The sequence below is a fragment of the Anoplolepis gracilipes genome, chromosome 2 (assembly GCF_047496725.1).
Source record: "Anoplolepis gracilipes chromosome 2, ASM4749672v1, whole genome shotgun sequence".
Lineage (NCBI taxonomy): Eukaryota > Metazoa > Arthropoda > Insecta > Hymenoptera > Formicidae > Anoplolepis > Anoplolepis gracilipes.
This window is the reverse complement of record NC_132971.1, coordinates 20,930,447-20,946,575: the sequence shown is the minus strand read 5'-3', so window position 1 is coordinate 20,946,575 and position 16,129 is coordinate 20,930,447. Positions and strand designations below refer to the sequence as shown.

At 28.5% G+C, this 16,129-nt stretch overlaps 2 protein-coding genes across 7 annotated transcripts; one reads left to right on the top strand and one right to left on the bottom strand.

The window, feature by feature from the left end:
• Positions 1 to 339: 339 nt before the first annotated feature.
• On the top strand, positions 340 to 12,951 carry Vinc (vinculin). Of its 5 annotated transcripts, none has more exons than XM_072911312.1 (18): positions 340 to 579; positions 1,900 to 2,007; positions 2,134 to 2,279; positions 2,360 to 2,636; positions 2,719 to 2,919; positions 3,003 to 3,243; positions 3,330 to 3,562; positions 4,595 to 4,961; positions 5,155 to 5,583; positions 6,572 to 6,663; positions 6,758 to 6,851; positions 7,481 to 7,519; positions 7,928 to 7,999; positions 8,686 to 8,712; positions 9,109 to 9,233; positions 9,937 to 10,176; positions 10,284 to 10,374; positions 11,984 to 12,951. In XM_072911312.1, exons 1-18 carry the CDS (start codon positions 523 to 525, stop codon positions 12,151 to 12,153), a joined length of 3,009 nt encoding a protein of 1,002 aa, XP_072767413.1. In that variant the 5' UTR covers positions 340 to 522; the 3' UTR covers positions 12,154 to 12,951. The 5 variants fall into 5 exon arrangements, with proteins under 5 accessions (XP_072767413.1, XP_072767416.1, XP_072767414.1 ...); XM_072911315.1 differs by lacking the exon at positions 11,984 to 12,951 and adding an exon at positions 10,605 to 10,832; XM_072911313.1 differs by lacking the exon at positions 8,686 to 8,712.
• A 1,019-nt stretch (positions 12,952 to 13,970) lies between these two features.
• Positions 13,971 to 16,110, bottom strand: Taf8 (TBP-associated factor 8). Of its 2 annotated transcripts, none has more exons than XM_072911083.1 (5): positions 15,831 to 16,110; positions 14,896 to 15,182; positions 14,611 to 14,761; positions 14,371 to 14,514; positions 13,971 to 14,267 (listed from the first exon to the last, which is right to left on the bottom strand). In XM_072911083.1, the coding sequence occupies exons 1-5, from the start codon at positions 15,979 to 15,981 to the stop codon at positions 14,101 to 14,103; spliced, it is 900 nt and encodes a 299-aa protein (XP_072767184.1). In that variant the 5' UTR covers positions 15,982 to 16,110; the 3' UTR covers positions 13,971 to 14,100. The 2 variants fall into 2 exon arrangements, with proteins under 2 accessions (XP_072767184.1, XP_072767185.1); XM_072911084.1 differs by having other exon boundaries at positions 13,975 to 14,267; positions 15,852 to 16,091.
• Between the last annotated feature and the right edge of the window lie 19 nt (positions 16,111 to 16,129).

Genomic DNA, 16,129 nt, shown 5'->3' with positions numbered 1-16,129 from the left:
ATTTTATTTTATTATAACAAAAGACACAATAAATCTCTCATTTATTTCTTTATATTATATTTTTTTATTTTATTTTATTATAACAAAAGATACAATAAAAGAATAGATTGAAAGCAGCTTTCATATATATCATATATTTTAGCATTGTAATATAAATATTTATAAAACATTATGTCAAAACGTTACGAATATTTACATAAAATTAATGTTTTTAAATATTAATTTAATGTTTCTTGCTTGCTGGGTTTATTCTTAATTCTGAAAAATGTTTTAATAATAAAACTTTACCGAGGGGCCCAGATGTGCAAGCTACAGCACTGTCTTCGCGTTTATTCGTCTGTCTTTCGGTCAGGTTGACGGCAGTTGACGGATCGTGCTTACCCGTAATGGGTGTTACCTAATTATCCATCCTAAAGCCTTCCGTTCTTACTTGAATTATTTCTCGCGATTTGGTGCAACGAAATTCTTTCTTTTTCCTTTTCTCGTTGTCCTTTTTTTACATCGTAATAAGAAGCGATCAAAATGCCTGTCTTCCACACCAAAACTATTGAGAGTATTCTCGAACCAGTGGCTCAGCAGGTAATAAAAATGTCAAAAGACTTCTCCCCGCGTGATTTTTTTCGTCTTCAAACTGCTTCGATTGGGAAATTCGTCTTTGAATTTTCGATCCTCCGGATCTTTATTAGGAAAGCAAAAAATATATGCCGTTAATTTAATAGCGCAACCTCCATTTCAAGAGATCTAGAAGAGATATATTCGAGAAATATATATTTTTTGTTGAAAAATTGTAAATAAATTATTGACAATTGTAAAATAAATTATTATTTTATATTTATATGACAAATGTATTATCGCTCGTATTATCTGCTTTATTTAACACTTATGTCTGACGATTTAAACATTTTCCTTGTTTGTTTGTTGTAAAATTATCTTTTAATTATTGTTTTTTTAAATTGTCATTGCGATAATAATCCATGTTGCCACGTTTGGCAGAGTGGATGTGCGAGTTTATCACACAAGTCATATTTACAGAGAGTAACCCTCTCATTTCATCTCTGAAGAATGCTTTATATAGAACTATGACATCATACTCTGTATATAGGACAGGCCTACTAAATCCATCTTTCTGATGGTATCACAATTTCTGAAATGTAACTCAATCCCTTTAGCATACAGAAAGATGTTCCCTGCATTATTAGTCCAACATTTCCAAAAAAGGACATGCTGGTGTTACAGCATCCCACACATTCATGCATACTTTGATATTAATGAACCAGCTGTCATTCCATATTTTTCATATATTTTGTATGCTTAATTCAAATACATATATATTTTTGTCATTTATTTTACAAAGATGTATATTAAAGATATATGTTACCTTTATATTCTAATTATATACATATCTAATTCTGTACAGAATATATATATATATATATATATATATATATATATATATATATATATATATATATATATATATACATATGTAAACAAGTTTAAGATACTGTACATTTTACTATATCTAATGACTAGTTATATTATCATTAACTGTAATTAAATTAACAAAATAAAAATTATAAATTTTTTTTATTACATATTGAAAAAAAATAATTAAAAGAACCTAAATTAAACTGTCAAAATATTATTTGTACATGAAGTATATACAGGAAGTGTTATAAATTTAAGATATTATTTAACAAACAAAAAATTAAAAATTATTTTTAGCTCAAAAGTCAAACAACTTATGGAAATTATTATTATTATTATTATTATTATTATTATTTTATATATGTAAATTAAAATTGGAGAAAAATACTCTATTGTACTCTTTGCCATATTATTTAAACTATTTAAATCAAAACACTTGTAAAAACATTTATTAATAATTATTTTCCACAGGTCTCAAGACTTGTCATTTTACATGAAGAAGCTGAAGATGGAAATGCAATGCCAGACTTGGGACGGCCTGTACAGGCTGTCAGTATGGCTGTGACCAATCTTGTGAAAGTAAGTTTATATATATATAAAATAAAAACTTGAATATTTAACTTTTTTTAATAAAAATTAATTTATTTTATTCAATTCTGTGTATTTTTTTTTATTCTTACTATGTGTCTCTATTTTAATTTACAGGTCGGAAAGGAAACAATAAACTCATCCGATGATGCCTTACTTAAACAAGACATGCCTGCGGCACTGCAACGTGTCGAAGGTGCTTCTCGTCTTTTGGAGGAAGCGTCGGCCATGCTGAAACAGGATCCATATTCTGGACCTGCTAGGTGCAATTTATGAAACTTTATATGACATTACTTGTGTGAATTTTATATGCGTAACAAACTTATGATGTTTTTCATTTTAGGAAGAAGCTTATAGAGGGATCACGTGGTATTTTGCAAGGCACTAGTTCCTTGCTTCTCTGTTTCGACGAGAGTGAAGTACGAAAGATCATACGAGAATGCAAACGTGTGTTAGATTATCTGGCCGTTACCGAAGTTATTGAAACAATGGAAGACCTGGTGCATTTTCTTAAGAATTTAAGTCCATGCCTAAGCAAGGTCTCAAGAGAAGTGAGCGCTCGTGAGAAGGAGCTGACGCATCAAGTACACAGAGAGATATTAGTGCGCTGCTTAGATCAAGTAAATATAATTATAAATGTGAAAAAATGTTGATATCCCTTAACATGTCAAACAACTATGTTTAATACTTTGACTTTTCTAGGTCAAAACACTCGCTCCTATTCTGATCTGCTCCATGAAGATTTTCATCCATATTATTTCACAAGGTGGGAAAGGGGCTGATGAGGCGGCAGAAAATCGCAACTACTTGTCTGGCAGAATGTCCGATGAATTGAATGAAATTATTCGAGTGTTGCAATTGACTACATACGATGAAGAGGAATGGGATGCAGATCAATTGACTGTTAGTTGTTGCCTTGTCTTGATGTGTATGAGACTGCAGCTTATCAAAAACTCTAAAGTGTAATATAATTTTATTCTTATTAGGTGCTGAAGAAGGCTCAGAGTGCTATAGAATCCAGGATACGAGCAGCTTACGATTGGCTAGACGACGGACTGGCTCTAAGAGGTGGCGTAGGAGAAAAGAGCCTTCGCCAAATAATAGAACAAGCGTCGCGTTTGGCAGAACGTTATCTACCTCCATCGCAAGCAGAACCTTTGTCTAAATTGGCTTCCCAGATTGTTACTATGACCGATGCCCTTTGCGAACTGCGTCAAAATGAAAAAGGTTGTTACATCAACCGTATATTATAAAAATTTTATATCTATTGATACAAGACTCGACCTTAAATAACTATATCTATATCTGTAAAGGTACTACACCTCAAGCGGAAGCCTTAGCACGCGGTATAAAAGAGAAATTGAACGAACTCCGCGGCTCGATAGCGTCCGCTTTGGTGGCAGCGGATAAATCGGGAACCGCACAGACGGCACACACAGTAGCGGGTCGATTAGAACAAGCAAACAAGTGGCTTTTGAATCCACAGCACGATGACAAGGGACTCGGTAAAAGGGCTATAGCTTTAATAATACACGAAGGAAAGAAGGTAATGTATCAACTCTTCAATGTAATCATTATAACTTTTTCCTTTTGATTATATTAAACATTTATCATATATATGTGATGAAATGATTATATATAGTTGCGCGTTATTATCGTCGATTTCTTTTATATTTCAAATTAGTCACATTTTCACTCTATAATGCTTAATATCTTCAATGCTGCGCATAGAAAGAATGAGCAACCTATAGCAAATGTGAGTCTGTAAATACTTTTCGTTATGTTTTCACAATGTATAATGTATATTGTCAATATTATAGGCAGATGAGCTACGAGAAGCGTTCTAAGCACCGCGCATTTTGTCCAACGGCTTTAATTAACAATATTCTTTAATTCATTATTTAACAATTTTAATGGTATTTATTTTAGCAGAATTTTTAAATATACTTGCTATGCTCAAAATTAAAATTTCACAGATTTAAATTTAGCTGGGCAGAATTCTAATTTGAAGTTTGGCAAATGTTTAAAGTTACTGCTAAAATAAATTCTATTTACACGATGTCGAGTATTCGAGATTATTCAAGATTCTTTTTTATCGAGAGAAAATTCGCGATGCCTGTGGCGCTCTGTTGTGCACTCAAAAAAATGATTTTGCAACTTCAACAAAAATTCTCCAGGTGTAAAAAATTCACTGAAACAGATAAATTATTAGCAAATACTGTGATACTGCATATGTTTTGCACTTAATCAATTTAAATGACAGAGACAGAATTTATTTCTGTACTATTAGTGTAATTTAGACAGAAAATTTGTCTGTGATGTCTATCTTTAAGGCCTAATGTCAAGGACAATTATATTTGTTAGTAATATTTGGCAATGGGATCTAAATCTTCTAGAGGTATTGCTAGAATATTGCTGCTATAGATACAAAAAGTAGCAATAAATTTAAATTTTTTAATTAAGACATCTAGAAATCCATCTACATTAGCAAAATATTTTTTTGAGTGTGTATAGATTATTTTTCTTGAAGCCTTCGCAATTTTCGCTATCATCGACAATCTTGTGTTGGAAAAAATAGGTGGCCGAGGGTTTGCCAGGTATACATAAGGCGGAAATTTTGCAATTATGCGACGAGGTGGACAATTTGTCGCATCAGCTTGCCGATCTCTGCGCCCATGGTCAGGGCAATACTCCACGCGCTCAGGAAATCGCCCGCCAGCTGTCTCATAAGCTCTACGAATTGAAGAATAGGATACAACAGGCCGTCGTATCTCGCGTCGTCGAAGATTTCATCGACATCACGACACCTCTGAAGCAATTCACAGACGCTGTTTTAACACCTGCGGGCACACCAGGACGCGATCAAAACTTCAACGATAAGACATGCACGCTGCAGACATTCTCGAATAGAGCGGCAAAGACGGCAAGAATGGTCGCAGCTGGTGGTATGTTTTTTTTTTTTTGGATAAAAAAAGAAACATTTATCCCAATTCTTTGAAAGATGAAGAAATAAAAATAATTGCTAAAGATATTTCCTTTTAAATATTAAATCTAATTAAAATATATATATATGAAATATAATTTTCTTTTAAAGAAATATTCTTTGGTTCTTTTTGAAAAATTATTGCGTTATTACAGGAAGCGGAGGGAATAAGAAACTGGCCGAAGCGTTAACTGCCAGTGCCTCGCAAGTGGAATCTCTAACGCCGCAATTGATCAACGCTGGACGAATTCGCATGACTTATCCAGACAGCAAAGCTGCGGATGAGCACTTTGAAAATTTGCGACAGCAATACGCAGAGACGATGCAGAGAGCGCGAGCATTGTGCGACGAGGCGACTGACAGCGGCGATTTTATCAGAACATCCGAGGAACAGATGCAAAAACATTCGTTCCTTTGCGAGGAGGCTATCGCCAAGGGTCTCCCGCAGAAGATGGTCGATAACACGGCAGCTATCGCGCGTCTCGCGAATCGAGTTATACTCGTAGCGAAACAGGAAAGCGACAATAGTGAAGACCCTGCCTTCATACAAAGAGTAAATCACGCTACTGATATCCTTCAAAACAGTGAGTGCACTATTTAAACGTTTAGTATATTTTTTTATTTCCTCGTTATCTAACATATATATAATCTATATATTAATATATTTGTCGTAGGCAAAGGGTTATTTTAGGAAAATAGCTTTTGAGTACACAAATGCTATCTGGCTGTTTAAATGGCTTTCATTCGTTTATTTGTGTTTAAATGCTATTTTCCTAGGCAAACAGCATTTGTCTGAACCCTATTTAGGAAAATAGAAATAAAAATTATTTTGTAAAGCAAAAATACTGGAAAAATTCGAGTATTTCAGTTTAATAGGAATAATAAGATAATTAATTGAAAACTAATCCAGAATTTGCAAGTTTATAGAAACATGCTGTAGATATTATTATCAATGTGAGCTTATAGGGACAAAATGATATATATATGAGCTTATTCAATCCAGTCGCTAGTAAAGTATTTATTGTTGTGTAATGTTCTAAACATAGATATTTTAAGAAACGTCAAAATTCTATATTTTTCAAGGGCATACATTACTCTTTCTAATTAGTTAATTGATGAGACAAAAAATCTTAATTTAAAAAAGCATAAAGAGAACATTTTTGCAATAAAACATATTTATCATGAACTGTCACTGGTTTCTTAAATTTGTCATAAATTTGTATTGTGAGGTTTTCATTTTTTATATAATATATATTATGCATTTTATATAAAACAAGACTATGTATTAGTGTATTGTTTGCATAGAAGTAAAAATATCAAAGAAGTATGTATATTATTAAACATACTAAATTTTTATTTTTAAATATTCACTATTTTTGCTTTACAAAATAATTTTTATTTCTATTTTCCTAAAATAACCATTTGCCTACGATAAATACATATACATGTATGAAAATAAAAACTGTTTTTAATTTAACAATTTTTTATTGTGAATTAATTCGAATTTTAATAAAATTTGAAAATTTTTTTTTGAGATATTTTATTAATCAATTGCTTTATGTTAAATTAAAGGTGTTGCTCCAATGGTTCAAGATGCTAAATTAGTGGCAATGAACATCAATGACAGCTCTGCAATATCACGCTGGAGAGAAAGTAATCGGGCAGTGCGTATCTCATTCTAATAGCATATCTCGTAAAAGTTGTAACGTATAATATGTATGTTTTATTAATGTATATTGTGTTTTTTTTCTCTCTTAGCTATTAGCCAACGTCGGGCAAGTTCGTAAAGCCATTATAGTCCAACCAGATTTGGTACCGCCTCTGGAAATGTCACAGTTACGTATTAATGATGGTAAGTTTTTTTTTAATATGGAATATTCTTAGAAATAAGTAATAATTTTTTTTAAATATGGTTCTATTAATAAAAACGAAAACATTAATGGTTATATAATTATTTTTTTTATAATATTAATCGACATAATTAAAACATTTGAGGGAATGGTTAATTGATAATAGTAATACTTCTTTATTACTTGTTTTCCGATAATTTGTTACATAATTCTATAATTCTTACAGATTTGGTATAAGAAAAAAAAAGACAGATTAGAAAATATATTTTATATTCCACTAATAAAAATTTTATGTTTTTGCATATATTAAATACATAGATAAATATATAACTATGAAATAGAATGCTTGTTATATTAGAAAAAAAATACTCATTTTACATAAACTATCAAGTCATCTAATTTTTATTTGTTAAAGTAGATTATTATTTATTTTCTTATAATACCACTTTTAAAGTATATAACAGCAATTTTTATATACATATACAAATGTATAAATGTCTAAAGTTAAAAACATTTTAATAATTATAGATAACATGTCAAATATTGCATTGGAAAGTAAAAGATACACAATATTAATCTATGTTATATATTAAAGAAAAAAATATATATCTCTCTAATGTATCTTTTACAGATGAACAAATTCCAACCAAATATAATTACTCCAAAAAAGGTATTTTTTTCAGCATGAAATGATTTATGCATGATTGTTTGGTCAGTTTATAAAGATACGTTTCTTTAAAATTTTTCAAAAAATTGAAATTTGGAAAGTGTACATTAATATAATTTAAAGAGAAATCTATGATATCATAAAAACGAATATATAACAAGTGTTATATAATCTGTTTTTTTTACGCTTGCTATCTTTCATTCATGACATTTTTTCAATTAGAAAATTCGCGTATTCATGAAGCAAAGCTACACATAATATGCTAGATTAAAATCGATAAAATCCATTGCAATAATATTCTCTCGCGTTCATTTTTATCATATGTAAAATGCAGATCAGAATAATAATGATAAAAAACTTAAATTTATTGAGATGTCAGACTATAAGATTAATTATATTTGCTCCAATTAGTAGAGAATCCCGATCTTTTATATCAAGAACTGGCCTCTGACAACGAGTTAGAAAAGTCAATTTTCGACGGAGGTAATCTATACAATTCTTTTGGGCCATAAATGATTATTTACTGTTTTTTTCATGTCCTCTTATTTATCCCTGTTATAAAGCATGCAATGGCTGAAGATAAAGCTCGTACTGTACTAAACAAAATGTTACGAATATGATTAGGTATAATGTTATATATAACATGGCCAAGTCTAGAAAAAGAACATAATATTATTTACGATATAAAAATACATGATACAATGTATGATACAGGTACGATATAATGTATGATACAAGTTTCATTATACATTTGTGCAAAAGTCTAAGATGAATTTTTAACATTTCTATCTTCTATATTTAATCAATCAAGCTGCATTTTGCTCAATCATTCATATATGCTGTCTTTTGCAATAATATCTCAATAATATCAGAGTGATTCATAATTATTATCATGTTACAGATAACATTAACAAAGTTAAACATTATTTTTTAACTTCTTCTACCCTTATATAGTTGATATTTATTTTAATGGTGGATATAAAGAAAGATTAATAATAAACTTATTGACATAAAATATCAATTACTGATAGACATGTAGAGTTTTGTATCCAAGCATGATGCTAATACAATACTTAATTACATGCATGTAGAAGCATTTCCTACATGTCCAATTTATCTCATATTTTAATGTGATGCATTTCTATTCTTAATGCTACATGGATTACCAGATTATTACGATTATAATATTGATGATGGTAATTATCCAAACATGTTTGTATACTCTTATAACATCAACTTCTGCATTTTTTCTTCAATAAGATGTATCAGACAGAGCATCTGTATGAAATAACCATTTTGTCACACTCTCAATATAATATTATTAAAGTAAAGGTTGTAAATTACATTTACAACAGTTTGCTTATATTTATTTTATACATTAAATGCTTTTGTTTACATACTGTACATCGAAATAATGCATACAGTGTGTCAATTTTTTATTGTTTAAAAATGTTATTGTGATTGTGATTGTTTATAACAGATTGTTCTAGAGTTTCATGTGTATCTTTCTGTGGACAACAGAAAAGAGACAGAGTATTATAATATATTATAAAATTGTATTAAGAGATGTCTTATTTATTTCTTGCGTACAGAAGTGGCACCTCCTCGCCCGCCTTTGCCAGGAGGCGATATTCCACCTCCGAGGCCTCCACCTCCCGAGACAGACGACGAAGAAGAAATGTTTATGCACGCTCCTCAACCCAATCAACCGATAATGGTAAGAGAAAAATATTGTACACTTGGTTTGCATGTATTACATGCCAACTGAAATCTCAAGGATTTCTTTTATATCTAGAAAAATCAGGGAATTTTATAGACTTGAGGAATTTTTGAAAAACGATTCTCTCTTTGATAATTTTGTTTTTATACTGTAAACAATTAGCAATTTGCTGATGAGCCAAGTTCTGAATTATATAATATAATTGAAAATATATAATTATATATATATATATGTATATATATATATGTATATATTACTACATATAATTATACATATACTTTTATTCATATATTTAAAATCTTAATAAAATATTGAATATACAATGCATATTCTTTATTGTAATTTTTAATGATAAAAAAAATGAAAATGTTATGAAAAATGTTGATTTTAAAGCTTCAGTTTTTTAGTACATTCGCAAATCTAACATTTGAAATTTAACTGGTTCTGTGCTTTTCCTTCGTATAAATAAAAAGCATTAGAAAATGCAATAAGAAAGTTTATTTTAAAAATTACAAAAAAATCTTTAAAATATTTTTTTTAATTTGGAACTGTGAACAAAAATATCTGGAGGGAAGATCAAGGAATTTTTTTACAATTTAAATCTAAAATTTGAATAGACATCCTGTGTATAAAATATACAATATATAAATATGTGCAAATTACAAAATATTAAACATAAGTTATATTTAAACTTGTATAGATGGCTGCCCATGGTTTACATCAAGAGGTACGACAATGGTCGAGCAAAGATAATGAGATCATTGCTGCGGCGAAGAAGATGGCTATATTAATGGGAAGATTATCTGGATTGGTCAGAGGTGAAGGTGGTAATAAACGAGATTTAATCGCATGCGCGAAAGCAATTGCAGAAGCTTCTCAGGAAGTGACTCGTCTCGCGAAAGAACTCGCTAGAGAATGCACTGATAAACGTATTCGTACGGTACGTGCAAAAATGCTATTTTATCTATAAATATCTAAAATAATTTTTGTTATTGTTGTTAAAATTTATATGTAAGAGAATCTAACGTCGCTTAATGGTTTCTTCAGAATCTTCTTCAAGTTTGCGAGCGTATACCTACTATCGGAACACAACTGAAGATACTGTCCACGGTAAAAGCCACTATGCTCGGGGCACAAGGTACAGTTTATATCTCCTTTTACATACATATTTACATATCAGTTCATATCCGATAAAAAAATAAGATCGTGACTTTGCCAAGCTTAAATTAAACTATTAAGAAACATCTGTAAATGACTCTCTCTTTGGAATGATATAATGGGATGATTCCGACAAAACATTGCTTAACAGAAACATGTGTGAGAATTACTATATATATTAATGAAAAAAATTAAATCCTTTGCATATAGAGACACTCCCGACCTGGGAAGAGCTGATGCTTTATGGTAAAGAAGTTGCAAACTTGTACTTAATGTTATCGTCTCTTTATCTATCTTTCTCTTTTGATGGCGTTTATTTCGTTCTTTTAAAGATTTGATATCGATTGATTTTCACACACTGCGATACATACAGCATTGAAGTGCATGCGACTCCTACTTTTTTCCTTGAAGAGGAATGCGAGAAAGTGAAACTGTTATCCAATGTTGATATATATACATTATAAATATTATATGAGACTATATGTAGTTATAGATTATATATACATGAGACAGAAACTCTGGCAAGTTATATTTACACATCAATAAAATTCATTAACTTAACAATCTTTATGAATAACATAGGCTAATGATTTTGATATTTTATTTGAACTTTGAATGGTATGTGCCGCGTTGGTATACGTCTGCTCATCGTGGTGTAGATGAATTGATTGGCTGCAGTAAGTGTATTATAAAATTTATAGCAAATTTTTAGATAGCAAATTATTCGATATAGTACTATCCATTATATTTTCTATATGTTAAATATCAATATCTCGTATATTTAAATTTAATACACATTATTTCATTATTATCGATTGCCACAATTGCAATTCATGATTTATCATTTGTATACATATATTATGGTAAGCAGACATATTCGAATTCAAACGATTCACAGTACTTTCATGAAAGTTTCCTTCAAGCAATCATCAGTCTCTATTCTGAAATATATATATGTGTTTTCATTTTCATCCATGCATGTATTTTTTATATAATTATTAATGCTTGCATTGCATAGATTTACTAGCTAAAAAACTATACGTGATTTTTACAAAGCATTCCGCATTTAGATAACTCGTCTACAAAAGTTTCGAGCCATAATAATTATGACGCAATTTCTTGTAATGTAATTGTTAGAGATGCACAGTAAATACATTTTAGATATTTATATGCATCTAGTTTCCTGATTTGAGCAGTAATTAATCATATATTGCATGTAAATTATTACACATATTGCATCATTACATTTTATAATAAATAAAGCTTTTTTCACCTTGCAGCACTTAATAAAATATTCATTAGAGGAATGTGACAAATTTTAATATAGAATATCAAGTAGCTTAGAATAAAATTACATTTGTATAATTATTATTCGTCTATTCCATTTGACGAAATTGTTATTTGTACGTGAGAAATTATGAGTCATATTACAAAAATAATTTTACAAGTCTAGTAATAGATTTAGTAACATTAGCTTTAAAAAAATTTATAGGAAAGATATATGTATTAACAAATATATCGATGTATCCAGAATTTTTAGTATTTTTTTATCTAAATCTAATAGTTATCTTTGTAATGTGTACACACAGGTACGGAAGAAGATCAAGAAGCAACGGACATGCTTGTCGGAAACGCTCAGAATCTCATGCAAAGTGTGAAAGAAACTGTGCGTGCAGCAGAATGTGCCAGCATAAAGATTCGTACCGCTTCCGGTATGAAACTGCGCTGGGTGCGTCGTCAGCCATGGTATCAATATTAAGCGATAATAGATAAAGAAAGTACAGGTGCGGAGAGGAGCAGCTGCAAGATTTCGCTTCGTGTTCATGTATACATATTAATTAAGTTTTCCTATAATTTTAATATGTATATTAAATATACATTAACAATATATATATATATATTTCTAATATTTCTATATAATTTCGCAAGAGAATACTAATTACGTGTGTTGCATCCTATGCTTCATATATTTTAAGTTGATTTATCCATTTATTTTCTTTTTATTTGTTTTATATATTGTTACCTATTTTTGCTTATTTAATAATTCGTAGATTTTTTATGAAGACGTTTTTTATAGAGCAAAGCAATATGAATGTTGACATATTTTACAACGCACAATTCTTTTAAATAGATGATAAGCAGCAATAACATATACTTATCTCTACTACTCATCATGTTTATGATTTTTATGATATCATTCAATTTATTAACTTACTTTCTATAATATTTAATGAAATAATCCAGCATAATAAAATTTTTAATTTTACAATTATAAGTATATACAGCATAGAGTGAAAACTAATCTTTGATCTCGTAGTTCATTATTTTAAATGGAAAACATTATTTATGCTACATGTATACATTAAAAATAATATGAGGGTCGGATGAAAAGTTTTAGGCATCACACAAAGATGGAGATCAAATTTGGTAATAAAAATAATTTTGAGCTAAAAATATTTTTTTTTAATTAAAAACTTTTCATCTGACTATATATATATTATTATAATAGTACTTATACATATGACCACATAATAACATATAATCATGAGAGAAAGCAGTGCAATTATATATATATATATATATATATATATATATATATATATATATATATATATATAAAATTAATATATATAAAATTTGTACTAATTTCTTTATTTAAATTAAAATACTCCAAACAAGCCTTCAAATATATATATATAATAATTATTATTATTATTAACCAAGTTTATAAAAAATTTTGTGTAAAATTAAACAGAAGGTATACAGTGAGAGAAAGTCAAGTTTATTCGTAAATAAAACTTTTTTATCTCTCTTTATTCAATAAAATTATCTATACATATATACATATTTGGAATTAAAATGTTATATTTTTACAAAATAAGTATGAATATAATCATACTTTTACTATACTGGTATATTAAACGGCTTTACGTCTACAGTGGAGTTATCTAAGTTTATATAATCTGAAATTTTAGCATTCTTAATATTATAAATATATATTTAAAAAATAATATTTAAATAAATTTATATTTATAAAATTTCCAATTCTAAAAAATTTTTTGAGAAACAAAATTAGCATCATTTATATATAAGTGCATTTTTTTGTGAATGTATTTATTACACAATGTTATATTTGCTTTTTTTTTTAAAGGTAGTTTTGTCAATTTGATATTTATATCTTTTCAAAATTATCAAATATTTCAGAAAGGTTAAACTTAGATGCTTGCTGCTATAAATTAATAAAATGAAAAATCTATTTTTATATAAATTGTATGCAGTGATTATAACATCAATTTCAATATTTTTGACTTTGTATTCTCATATTTTTTTTTAAGTGCTAATACGTGCAATATTGATCTAAGCAATGTTGCTATATAACGGAAAGTAAATCTAATTATACATTTTAAAAAGATAGTGATTTTCTAATATATATAACATAGTGTAGATAAATTTTAAAGGTTGATATGGAATGTTACGTATTAATTCTCAGCGACAGATAATAATGTATCTTTAAATACTTTTATGTAACCTTACATTTATAATGCAATAAAAATAACTTTTACTATATACACATTTCTTTAATCTTACTTTTTATTCCATGTTTTATGTAATATATATAGATTAAATATAAAAAAATATAATACATGTATATACAATATTGTGTATTGGACATCTATATTAACATTATTGGGTACATATACAATACTTAAGATTCGACAGATTCCCTTTTGACAGACTGTTGTCCAGGTGTTGTTGTACCTGGAATTTTATTTTTAGGAATTTTACCTGGCCTTAAATATGGATTGTCTATAACATCTTGCTGGGTAGTAGTTTCGCCATTTTGTTCCATATTTTCGTTTTGCGTTTGATTTCCTAGAAATACAAGTTCACATCATATTATATAATTTTGAACTATATATTTATTTCGAATATATTTCATTATGATGTATATTACACAAAAAAAAAAGATTTATACCTTCCTCTGTCTCTTTGCCTTCTTGTTCTTTTTTCTTTTTCACTGGATTTGGTTCAAACTGAAAATCTGAATCTGGCTCAAATACTTGATCTTGAGGTAGAAGAGCAGAAATATAACTCGGGAATTGTGGTTTACAAGATATTACTAAAAACAAAGATATATGCAAAATATTTTTATACATATATTGATTCACAATAAAATAAACTTATATTAATTTCATATAAATGACAACTTGCTTACAAGGAAACATGCTGTTATCTTCTGTAAGAAATAAACTATGTGTTTCACCGGTTTTAGCAATAAATCTGGTTAAAGCTCTTTCAATATCTCGTTTCTGTGTTGCCACCTTTTCTCTTATTGCTTCATATTCTGTTACTGGTTGCTTATGTGTCTGCAATATTTATTATTTAATTAAATCTGTATATACAATACTATGCAATATTTGTGTGGATCATAACTAGTACGTGATCAAAGAAAAAGTATGTATAAATAAATATAATAATTATAATTAATAAATATACTCACTGGAGTTCTGATATATGCGTGTGGGTCAGGAAAAGGTGGCAAATAATTTGGTATGTGCGATGGATGGCCTTGCTTAACACCAGCTTGCAATATATTCAATTGTTTGGATTGTGTTTGTTGTTGAAGTGCTGGTAAAATCGTCCTGTTTTGTCTCTTTGCATAAGTCTCTATGTTATCTATTTTTATGCCCATATTGATCAGTGCCAATATCACATCTGCTATAAGAGGCTCTGTTCTCCCAGAAAGTTCACAATAATTTCTTGCTGAAGCTCCAGTTTCTACGATAACTGTAAATCATGAGAAAAACATAATAAATATTTTCTGTGCATGAAATAAATAAATCTGTAAAAAAGACTAAATTAAGAAAATATAGATAGAAATTTAAATATAATATAAAATTATAGATAGAAAGTTGTGAAAAGAATATAAATTCTAGATTTTCATTTAAAATTTAACTCAACAGACTAATCTGCCATATTTATTAATTAACTTATTTATGTTTTATATAACGTACAAAGAATATGTATAATTTTTAAAATGTTATTTACTTTCTAATCATTTTATTGACTTGATTCATTTAATACTAATACTTGACATAATTATAAAGTAAAATATGAAATATATGTTAAAATATTTATACAATTGTCAGAATCATTTTGAATATTAGTAGAAATTCTACAATATAAACTTCAGTCTCTTAAAATAATCTAAATATTTAAAAAAGAGAGAGATAGAGAACTCATTTGTTGTTGATAAATTGAATGTGTAATTACTAGATATAATAGTTAATAAATATGTTATATTTATAATTTTTTACATAATATAAAAAGTGAAGTTTATATATTATTTTATTTACTTTTTCTTTAAAAAGGATTCAGAATCCTTTTTTTTATTACACTATTCTTGAAAGCAAATGATTACAGGTTAGAAATTACAATTTTTCTCATGTCTCTTACATGACTGTAACATTTCAGTGAGAGTTTCCACTGCTTGTTTCTCACACGTGTCATAACCGCATTCTACTAAAATACTACAAATCACTTGATTCAAGATTTTTCTTCGAGTGTTAACAGTTTGTGTATCCATTTCGGCGTTGTACTGTATAAAATAAATTTCAAACTCTCATCGCAGCCATGTTGGATGTGCGTTCGCAGATCTCTTGAAGCAAAGTAAAACGATTGACCAATCAGGAGAAAAGCAGAGATTTTGATTAGTCAGTCAAAGTCACTTTCTC

What these genes read in the sequence shown, in the direction of transcription:
- Vinc (XM_072911312.1), top strand. Translation starts at nt 523, where the DNA reads ATGCCTGTCTTCCACACCAAAACTATTGAGAGTATTCTCGAACCAGTG. An exon ending in TCGAACCAGTGGCTCAGCAG is followed by an intron (nt 580 to 1,899) that starts GTAATAAAAATG and finishes TATTTTCCACAG; the next exon opens with GTCTCAAGACTTGTCATTTT. An exon ending in CGATTATAATATTGATGATG is followed by an intron (nt 8,713 to 9,108) that starts GTAATTATCCAA and finishes TCTTGCGTACAG; the next exon opens with AAGTGGCACCTCCTCGCCCG.
- Taf8 (XM_072911083.1), bottom strand. Translation starts at nt 15,981, where the DNA reads ATGGATACACAAACTGTTAACACTCGAAGAAAAATCTTGAATCAAGTG. An exon ending in TAAGAGACATGAGAAAAATT is followed by an intron (nt 15,183 to 15,830) that starts GTAATTTCTAAC and finishes CATGATTTACAG; the next exon opens with TTATCGTAGAAACTGGAGCT. An exon ending in AGATAACAGCATGTTTCCTT is followed by an intron (nt 14,515 to 14,610) that starts GTAAGCAAGTTG and finishes CTTTGTTTTTAG; the next exon opens with TAATATCTTGTAAACCACAA.